General features: G+C 34.8%; 1 protein-coding gene across 6 annotated transcripts in view; it reads left to right on the forward strand.

The window, feature by feature from the left end:
* The window catches only part of GALNT13 (polypeptide N-acetylgalactosaminyltransferase 13), a 581,924-nt gene that overhangs the window by 373,334 nt on the left and 196,874 nt on the right, over positions 1-11,716 (forward strand). For all 6 annotated transcript variants that reach the window (XM_045033831.1, XM_023259332.2, XM_011285258.4 and 3 more), the window contains one exon: positions 4,975-5,092. In XM_045033831.1, coding sequence (XP_044889766.1) covers positions 4,975-5,092 — 118 coding nt within the window. The remainder of the gene's footprint in view (positions 1-4,974; positions 5,093-11,716) is intronic.

The raw sequence follows: 11,716 nt of genomic DNA on the forward strand, positions 1-11,716 counted from the left end.
CTACCAAACTCAAATCCCAAAACTTTTACTAGATGTTACAATCCTGGAATTAGCAAAGGCATCTTTGTTACTCATCAGTTTAGCCAATGTGAAGAATGAATATTTTTTTTTTAATTTCAAAGATAAAATTGCACATGATTTTAACTTACAAATAGATTGTATTATGGTCATGGGGATACGTGCTTATTTGTTTATTTCACTTATTTAACAAATATCTATTAATAGTCCAATAATATTAAACCAATATATTAGGTATATGTATAGAGGTGATAAAATGTATGCAGAAGTAAATATAATACTCAAAAAGAAGTGACACAATGCCTTGAGAAAGACAGGGCTATCGAAGGAGGCAGAAGTGGGAGATGATATCCAGACTGGAGAAGGAGGGCTGTACTGAGGGCAGGCTGCATGGAATAACAGCCTTCAGCATAAGAATAGAGCACATTTGAACATACAAGAAGAGTTTAAAAAGGAAAATCCTTTTTAAGTGACAAATGGATGTGGACACACGTACCAGGGTGGGAAAGTATGAAGCATTTATTATTAACAGCTTAACACTTGGAATACAGGGAAATAGCTAAAAGGAATGGAGATATCCTTCGGACGGCACCACATCACTGATGCCAGAATAGGAGCTGGGATTTATTTCTTAAAATAGGTATTTAAATATCTGGTTGACACTTTGAGGGGCATTTTGATTTAGAGAAATTAATCTGGCTATGGTTTGTAGAATAAATTTTGGAAGCAACAGACTCTAGAAGCAAGAAGATAACAAAAGAGACATGAGAGGACTAAACTTGGACAGTGACCATGATAGCAGAGAACAGAGATAAGAGTCAAAAATACTTCGGGGTGGGGGGTTGAAAGAAGTATTTGGGAAATGATTAAGTGAGGCACAGAAAAGAAAGTTGCTAAAAAGGGTCTTATCACTCGGTATTGAAATTCTGAAAGGAAATAGAAGACAATGAAGGAAAAGCAGATATGGAACGGGTAGCATATTCTCAGTGCTATTTTATATACCCTGAGCAGAGTCAAAGGGGTTTTTTTTAGAAAACGTCTAGAAAGGAATTAGAAAACCACAATGCAGAAAGAAGAAACGAGAAAAGGAAACACAGATTAGGACTCTGCCTCACAAAGATGACAATAAGAGGCATAAAACAAATGAACTTATGCAGGTAAGGAATATAGGAAGAGGAAAGTTCCATTGAGAGACTCTTAGGGAGACTACATATTGGGACAAAAGAAGACAATTATCAAGTGCACACATCTACAAAACATTATTATGATTGTATATTTCACTCATGTCATAGATATGCAACTAAGAACTGGAGACAACCAGCAAGGAAAAGGAAGAGGAAGGGAAATCAATAAGATTCATACAATAAATAGGACAAACCTCTCTGGAAGAATGCTGTTGGAGTCAGAGATGAAAAGCATTTCATTCAGGGAGGTTGCTGAATTATGTCCAAATGCTTCCGAAGGAAGACATTTTAAGGAAAGCCGATTCAAGTTCAGAATCAGCAGGACTCTTTTAGAAAGAGGTTACTGTAGAGATGGGAACAGAATCCAGATTCTAGTTAGAAGGTCAAGAGGAATTGAGGGAGTATGTAGAAAGCATCCTTTCAATAAGGTTACCAGTAAAGGGAATAGATAATATATGTTCCCTCATTTCAGTGAGTAGCAGGATGGAGTGAAGGGCTATTTTGGTTTAGTATAGAACTTGATTGAACAGTATTGTAAGCTCAAGGGGACGATCTAGAAATCAAAGTCATAGAACATAAATGTAATAGTCAATGAACAAGTAGCTGAAAGTGTAGTCAGAAAAGAGCCAGCTGAGGCCAAAAGAGTAAACGTTAGCTCACAATGAGGAAAGGAGATACTGTTTCCTCTGAGGCAGGAGGAAGGAAAAGCCATGAGGAGATATATACACATACTGAGGTAGAGATTGGGGGAGTGTAGATTTCATGACTGATGAAATTTTTTATGTATGCATTGCCTTAATTGTCAGTGTTTTGAGGAGAGTCTGAGACTTAGATAAGAGTCAGTTAAAAAAAATGAGACAGGTGAACGGATTAACACAGATGAAAGGATTGTTAGGTGTTGTAGACTAAGCAGAGAGTCAATAAGTTGGACTTGTGGTATAACTAGTTGACCTCATCTTATTACTCTTTCAGTGAGTCTCTGGTTCCTAGATCCAGAAGTGAATAATACAAGGGTAGATTTACCCAGACACTGATATTTACGAAAAGAGAATTGGGTCAGATAAGGGAAGGATAGAGAATTTAGGAGGCTAAGCTATTTTTTCACTGACATGGCAAAATCCTGGAGAGAGATTGAGAGGAGGAGAAGGGAACAATTCCTGAAGCGGGTCATTACGTGAGGCGATGGAGTAGCAGAGGAACCCTAAGCAGCATTATAGGATAAAAAGTGACTGTCACACGCTTGAAATAGGGGGGTTAAAAATAGAAAGCTGTGTTTAGCAAGGCAGATTTCAGAGTTCAACATCTTGGATCTGAAGTAGATTCAAATGATTTTGAAATCCAAAATGAGGGTGTGTATGGGACGTCGTAAGTGAAGGACACTCAAGACCTTTGAACGATTATCGATAACAGCAATGATGATGACAAAGATATACCACCTAACCTTACCAATGATTTGTTATGTGCTGGGAACTGTGCTAAGTGCTTTACTTCTACTAACTCAAATCATCTTCACCTACTGACTGTGTAGGTAATATTCACAGCCATTGGGCCGATTATTTTTCCACCCAAAATGGATTGAATTGATTAATAAGGTTAGATGATATATAGATTTTTAATTTTCTAGGCACCCTAAACATTTAAAGTCCACACAGGCATATGTAAATAGTTCATTAGGGACAATACAGAACGATTAACTTAGAACAGAACATGTTGCATAACACCATAGATATTATATAAGGCACAGTCTCTAGATTACTTGAGAGAGCTGACATTGCAAATACAAAAAAAAAATCTTTCTAGGAGCATCTGTCTTCAGAAAATACAGGATTTTTTTTTTTTAGTAATTGTGATTTTATGTTTTTATTTTTGTTACTTTTTAAGCATAAGTGAAATCTGAGTCATTCTTATGGTTAAATATAGAAATTATTTTAGTCATTTATTGTACATTTCTCATATATTTATAGGAACTATGACCAACTGTAAGATGAAATTCAATGCATGTATTTAAGCTAAATGCATTAGCACTTTATTAGTAAATAGATAAGTGGGTAGGCATTCTGAACTGATCATTAAAAATGCATCACTTAACATTCTTAAGCACTTGGTTGCATTATGATAAGATAATTGCAATGAGTTTTGTTCCTTTTTTCATTAAATAGACTATGTAGCACTATTACACCTTATATAGTAATTGCCATAGAGTTCCAAAACCCCAATCAGGTGAGGGTCATGGCTACTCCATAATTACCATCTGTTTAGCTCTGTTAGTGTTTCTCATTATATCTCAGAAGGTCAGTGATTCTGTTCATGATAGGAACACAGCAAGACCAGAAGTAATAAAATAGTTCTGAGACTAAGGATGCTGTGCTAGTCCCGCTGACGGACAGTTAATTGCTTGAGTATAAAACAGTGAGAGCACTGGGAGAAATAGAGAATTTTGCAATATGGTAGATATCCAAGTACAGTATTATTTAGTGGTTTTTCAATGAACTATACTGTTCAATTAGAGGACACGAGCATATCCTGTGACAGAAGAGGATATAATCTCCAGAAAAGGAAAACACTTGTTTTTGTTTTGTTTTGTTTTGTTGTTTTGTTTTGTTTTTTTAACAATCTCCATCTACTCGAATGTCCAAACCCCGTAGACCAGTGTTTCTCCTTTTTGCCAGCACATTAGAGTCAGCACCGGACTTTACACACTGTCAAAGGTTTGGCCCCACCCCAGGCCAATTAAATCTGAATCTGTGGAGTGTGAGTGATACCCAAGCAGGGAAACGTGTTTTTTAAAAGTGCTTCCAGTGCCTCTAATGTACTATGAAGGTTTAAAACTACTTTTCTACAATTAACATTAAAAAATAATCATCATCAGCGTAGATAGGTCCATTTGTGAAAAACTAGAATTTTCTTTTTTAGTTTGAATCATACTGGTTATATAGGAAGACTTGTGCAGTGTTAGCCATTGACTTTAATTAATCTTTTAAAATTAATAATTAATCCTTTAAAAACTGAACATCTGACTCCTTAGTTTCAGTAGAGAAATTTCAAGTGTGAGAATCAAAAGGCATTTATTCCTAGGAAAAAGTTTTAAAATCTGTGCCAAATATTCTTCTAAGCCTCTAAATAACAAATGTGATTTATGTTTATCTAGGGTCATCTGATTAACTCTATCATTTTAATTGGGTAAAAAGAAGAATAAACAATTAGATGTAAAGCTCTTGCATTAAAAAGTATGTAATCACCATTAGATACTTAATTGCCTATAAACATTTTATAGCGTTTGATATTTTTCATATGAAATAGGCTATAGATCTTTTCACAGAGAAACCATTTCCACAGGTTTCTAGTATTCATATTAAAATGATTTATAATTAGGCAACAAAAGATCACAACTTGTAGTTTCATGACCAGTTAATCTCTTTAAGGGTAGGGCTAAGAGCCCTAACTTCTTTTCACTATGCTTTTCAGAAGGAATTTACATACCCGCCTCTTAAGTGGCCAGTGTTCCTTCCATTATTTGATCACCTATAAGAAAAACATAGACTAACCTAAATTTAGTTTTACAGAAAATGTGAACTAAAATGCTACTTAATAATTTTAAAACCTCTTACACTTTGGTTTTATGTTTCCAGTTTGAGATTTTTGAGTACTAGTTTTTTTGTTTTTGTTTTTGTTTTTTAATTTAAAATGTCTCAGAACTATTTGCTACAATCTCATTAAACTCCACACATTGTTTTCAAAAGATATTCTTTTCTTTTTGTTTTTTTTCAACTAGGACCCCTACTATGGCTGGTGGCCTATTTTCTATTGACAGAAACTACTTTGAAGAGATAGGAACTTACGATGCAGGAATGGATATCTGGGGTGGAGAGAATCTTGAAATGTCTTTTAGGGTAATTGCATTTTACTTTATTTTTTTTTTTTTTTACTCTGAACACACTATGCTGTAGCATGCACATATAGACCCAGTAATTTACTGTCAAATCTTTTTTTTTGTGAAGTGATGCAAATTACTGATCAGTTGGTCATTTTAATACTTATTTTGAAGCTCTGCTAGTCTTTTTGCATGCAATATTTATTGTTAAATGGGAAATTGCAGCTATTTTTAAAGTTTTCGCAAATAATTCTTTTATTCATAGTAGAAAGACTTCAGGGCTTTCAGGTTTTGAATAAAGAAGGGCTTTATTTTTTAAATAAAGCATTACCCTATAAAATCAGATTGTGTTTTTGAACTGAAACTTGGAAGTATTTGTGTTACCTGAATTTACAAATGGTTCCTGTGGCTATTCCCAAATACCTTTAAGAATAACCTGTGGTCAAAAGAACTCTGGATAATTCTGCAAGTAGCATGTTGGATTTCACATTTATAGACATTATTATTTGATGAATCAGTTTGAATAATGCAAAATTACTTATTAAATGACTTCCAAACAGATGAAAATTAAGAGCTAATCCTTTGTACGTATGATATTGGGAAGTATATGAATAATTTTAAATTTCATTATTCAGAAATTTAAAATGGGCACATAAATGTGCCTTCATGCTAACAAATGATAAATGCTGGGATACTGTGATTTCTTCAAACCACGTATATTATTATTTTTAAATGAAATAAGTTAGTAACACTGTTTTTTTTTCCTTTAATAGAATTTAACATGAAATATTCAAAACATTGTATTGATTTTGCCAAAATTGTGTAATGAAATTATTAGTATTTAGATATATTTATCTATGAAGTTCAAGAGTTATGACTTAATTTCTCATTTAGAAAGTAAAGTTTGTTTTTCACTAACAAAATAGAACTATATTTGATGTTCTGTAAGAAAGGTCAATATCTGAGAATAAGAATTACTTTGAATTTATATAATATGGAATTTAGTGAATCTCAGATAATCTGGATCATTTTAGGAGCACAGAAATGGCCTTGTTATATATTTTTTGCCTATAAACCTTTTTTATAGCCAAATGTCTGAGAATACCATTAGTTAATGGATTGTTCTTGTTTCCATATTTGCTTATATACTTATAGTCAGATTAGAATTTGCTCTACAAGATTTCATACCATACTCAGGAATATATTCTTGACGTCAGGCACATGATATACAACCTTTAGGGACATTTGGGGACCCAAGCTTTTTACCTGGTGTAGTTCTCAAAGTGCAGTAAATAAGAGATGGTAGTTAATAAAAGAAGAACAAAAGAAAGAAAAGGAAGGAAGGAAGGAACAAAGGAAAGAAGGAAAGGAAGGGAAGGAAGGAAGGAAAAAGGGAGCGTGGGTATGCAAAAACTGAAAAAAAGTTTTGTTCTTACCCTGAGATGTGTGATGAGAGTATTTATCCATTCATTAACCAACATTCCTTAGATGTTGTGCTGGGATCACATAAGGAAAAAAAAATCAGCATACCAATATTGCTATTATCTGTCATCCTACTGCCCACCTTTTCCCCTAAGATTCTTATTCACATCTTTTCTCCTCACCCATTAAGCTTGATTCTCTGCCAAGGAACTCCCCTTACTTTCATCACATAGTTCACCTACTGGATGGATACTCTTCATCTAACTAATTGAAAGATGCATTAGGGAGGAACTTGGTGGAGTATTATGAGAAACCAGGAGAACATGATCAGGAAATACAACAGAAATATAAAAGTTCCAAAAAGAGGGATTTGAGAATATGGTAGGCAAAGCAGATACTAGGAGGACAGAGTGAATGCAACTGGTGGCCTTAAGAATGATTAGATTCCTAGAAAATGACACAGGAAGTTGGTTGTGTTTGGTTGGTTGAGATTACTAAGAAATAGAGTACAGTAACTCCCCCATATCTGTGGTTTTGCTTTCCATGGTTTCAGTTACCTGTGGTCAACTATAGTAGAGAAACAGATGATCTTCCTTCTGACATATTGTCAGAAGGTCAGTAGTAGCTTAATGATATGTCACAATCATTCACGTCACTTCATCTCATCACATAGGCATTTACCATCTCACATCATCCCAAGAAGGATGAATACGATACAATATTACCAGAGAGAGAGAGGGAGAGACCACATTCACGTAACTTTTATGAGAGTATATTGTTATAATTGTTCTATATCATTATTAGTGATTAGAGTTAATCCCTTACTATGCCTAATTTTTAAATTAAACTTTATCATAGGCATGTACGTGTAGAAGGAAAACATAGTATATATACATATATGGTTCAGTGGCATCCTTGGTTTCAGGAATCCACTGGGGGTCTTAGAACATATCCCCCGTGGATATGGGAGGACTCTGGTAATAAGTGACTGTTTTTTGAATATTTTAAAACACATCACTGTCTTTAGTTTCCATATCCTTTCAATAGAAACAAAACATATATTTTGCTTTCTATTAGACTCTTCATTCATGTTTTACTTTTCTTTCTATGACATGAATGTAAATGTACACTTAAGAATTAGTACTCTAGCTGAGGAAGATAATTGGGTAAGAGAAAATACTAGATAGTATATAAGCAAAAGAATGAGACTCACTCTTTAGATCAATTTTATGAAAAGGTGTGTGACTTAATGAAATGATAATATGTTGAGTACTTAAACTCAGATGGCCTGAAGCTAATATCCAGGTCAATCATTATGCAACTGACATATATTAAACATGTTGTATGTTCATTTTTCAGATACTGAGGCTACAAAAGTGAATAAGGCATGATGCTTTTACTTTCACAGAATCATTTCTTTGAGAGATACATAAGTATTATTGACAATAAAATGTGGATCATTTCTTTTATAAAAGTATGTATGAGTTTTCTGGTCTCTGAAATGTTAGTATAGGCAAATCATTTAACCTTCATTGTGAAAAGGTGATTATAATAATAGTGAAGCTCGTGTTGTTTTGTAGCTCTAGTCTATGTAGGTAGGGCAAGGAAAAAACATAGAAATATTAAGCACTTGCAAAATATTAGGATTTGGGCTGGCCTTAAGTATTTCAAGCCAACCCAAAGGAATATATTTGTGTGGATTTACTTATAACAGTATAGCTTGATATTTAATGTCCAGAGTATTAAAAGTACTGAGAGATATTTAAAATTTGATGAAAACTCTAGATTTTCCAAGAAAGATACATCCATTCCCTCACACAAAATAGGGCTGAATACAGTTTTAAAGGGTTGACGAATTCCTTGAAGTGTCAAGATAAACATCTTTGGCATAAAAAAAAAAAAACAGTGACTTCTAATACTTACAAACCTTGTAAGTGGAGTCGTTGAGAATTGAACTCCACCATTATGAGACCAGTGGCTATGCTACTAGCATAGTACTACCTTCCCATTAAGATGTATCTCTTCCTAATCTGACAGTCCTAACAGCTGATAGTATTAGGAGAAGCTAACAGGTAAATGTGATCTTCCTCCACAGTTCTGAAATGGTTGTGTCATCTAGTAATCTTATCTTCCTCCTACAGGCTTTAGCCTTTTATGGTAGATGACATCCAGATATGGATGGGAAAATATGTACAGCTAGCTCCTAATTCTTCTGAAAATTTAGTCCCATATATTGCCCTCCACTCCATTATGTAACAGTCATTGAAATATCATAAATTCTGAGAATATTGTCTAAACATACATGTTAATTTATTCAACCTATATTTATTGAGTTCCTATTCATTAGTTATACGGGATACAGTTGTAAACAAAACAGACAAAACTGTATGTCCTTATGGCACTTAATTTTAGTGGAGACAAATAATAAAAGAAATGAAATATATTAATGTATTAGTGATAAGTGTTAAAGAGAAAAAAATAAGGAAGGGAAGAGGAATATGAAACGGTAAACATTGGAGATGGGTAGGGGTTGAAATTTTAGATAGGAAGAACTCAGAAATGAATATACATAAAAATAACTGGTGGCAAAATGGACCCAATATGGATGAATTTACCACCAAAAGAATCATCTATCTTTAAATGATATCCCTGATGTCAGCATAAGTACCACCCAAGAAGCATTATCACCAAAAGTCCTTGCCTTTTATGAGCAATAGCAAAGGATCAGTATTTCCAAGAGTGCACAGTATTTTGTTCATTTTAAAATCAGATAATCTACCATTGTGGAACCAATTGGGGTTATGGAAAAAGAGAGTAAGAAGGTTACCAGAGGAGCATCCGACTTCCATGAGAGGTAGGCTAGGGTTACAAGAATCGTCTGGGAGTCAGACAGCCTGGGTTCAAGAGCTGGCTGGAGCACTTAACAGCTGTATAAATTTGGACAAGGTAGCTTGTCTTCTAAGCTTTAGCTTGTTTATATCTGGGCAAAGGAAGATTGTGGCACTTTCCTGATATGTGTTTGGGGAAGATTAAATGAGATTGTATATACAGTGCTAAGTACCCTACTTACCCCACATAAAGTGTGTCATGAGTGGCAGCTGTCATGACCAAGTCATGACACTCCTGAGCATCACTTAGTAACAACCTTGACCTTAATTATCTGGCCTTGAATACAAATAATCAAATGAGAGAGTATACATGAAAATCCCTTTAAAACAAGAATATGCAATACTTACATAAAGTGCTATTGCTCTAAGCGGTAGTCGAGGTGTGCTTCTAAAACTCCTCTGGCCAGAAAAGAGGTCACATTTTAGAAAAGAAAAAAAGAAAAAAAAAACTTTTTTTTGTTTATGTTTTCTTTTACACTGCTATAGCATCCTTTGAGATAACTACAGGCATTAAGAACCTAGACTTTATTTCCCCATGCTCATAAAGCAGTTTAAATAAAAATTTCAGTTGAAAAAATGTTATTTAGACTTGGTATAATATGTAAGATTTAAACACACACCTAAATCAATCAAAAATGGACAAAATGTGTGAAATAAGACTTTCATGACATGGGACAGCGAATCATGCAGGACAATGGTCTCAGAGATGGGAACCAAAAAAGGAGAGCCCTTATGTTTGCCCCAGCTTACTGCCTTGAAAAAGTGCCTAGATGTCAGCGCCAGAAGGAGGACCTCAGCAGATGCCACTGTACTCCTGAGTTGAGAAGCTAAAGCTGAGTGCTGGAGGAGACCTGGGCAGGATAGAATTTGGTGGACAGAATATTGGAAGGAGAGCTGCACAGACAGAACTTAGGACACATTGAGTACTGATAGTGCCTATGTGTGAGAAAACAACTAAGTTTGAGGAAAGAACCATCAGTAAGATTAGAGGCCTCACTGCCCAGTGCTGACTCAGGACCAGCAATAGTGCCTGTACTCTCCAGCCAGAGTGATTCATGGGGCATGGGGAAAGATAAATATTGGGAAACTATATAATACACGTCTTTTTTAAATTTTTTACTAAGGGTTAAGATTTTATTTCCAGTATAGTTAACATACACTTTTTCAGGTATACAGTTCAGTGATTCAACAATTCCATACATCACCCAGTGCTCATCACCACAGGTGTCCTCCTTAATCCCCATCACCTATTTCACCCACCTCCCAACCCACCTCCCCTCTGGTAACCATCCGTTTGTTCCCTACAATTGAGTCTGTTTCTCTTCCCTTCTCTCTCTCTCTCTCCCTCCTCCCTCCCTCCGTCTCTCCCTTCCTCTCTCTTTTTTCCTTTGATTATTTATTTCTTAAATTCCACATATGAGTGAAATCATATGGTGTTTGTCTTTCTCCAGCTAATTTACTTCGCTTCGCATAATCCTCTGTGGCTCCATCTCTGTTGTTGCAAATGGCAAGATTTCTTTCTTTCTTTTTTTTTGCCTGAATAATATTCATATATATATATATATATATATATATATATATATATATATGTATAATGTGGTCTTTATCTATTTATCTGCCAATAGACACTTGGGTTGCTTCCATAATTTGACTATTGTAAACAATGCTGCTATAAACATAGGGGTGTGTGTATCCCTTTGAATTAGTGTTTTTGTATTTTGGGGGCAAATACCCAGTAGTGTGATTGCTGAATTTATTTTTTTGAGGAGCATTTACAGTGGCTGTACCACTTTACATTCCTAGCAACAATGCACATCCTCCAACAACACTTGTTGTTTCATGTGTTTTTGATTTTAATCATTCTGACAGGTGTGAGGTGACACCTCATCGTAGTTTCCCTTTACGTTTTCTTGATGATCAGTAATGTTGAGCATCCTGACATGTATGTGTTGGCCATCTAGATGTCTTCTTTGGAGAAAGGTCTGTTCATGTCTTCTGCCCGTTTTTAAGTGGATAATTTGATTTTTGGGTGTTGAATTGTATCAGTTCCTTATATTTTATTTATTTATTTATTTATTTATTTAGCATTTAAATCCAAGTTAGTTAACACGTAGTGTAATAATCATTTCAGGAATAGAATTTAGTGATTCATCACTTACATATAACACCCAGTGCTGATCCCAACAAGTGTCCTCCTTAATGCCCCTGACCCCTTAAGCCCCTCACTCAACCCACCACCCTGCCAGCAATCCTCAGTTGCTTCTCTGTATTTAAGAGCCTCTTATGGTTTCCATTCCTGTTTTTATATTATTTTTGCTTCCTTCCCTTATGTT

The sequence above is a fragment of the Felis catus genome, chromosome C1 (genome assembly GCF_018350175.1).
Source record: "Felis catus isolate Fca126 chromosome C1, F.catus_Fca126_mat1.0, whole genome shotgun sequence".
Taxonomy (NCBI): Eukaryota; Metazoa; Chordata; class Mammalia; order Carnivora; family Felidae; genus Felis; species Felis catus.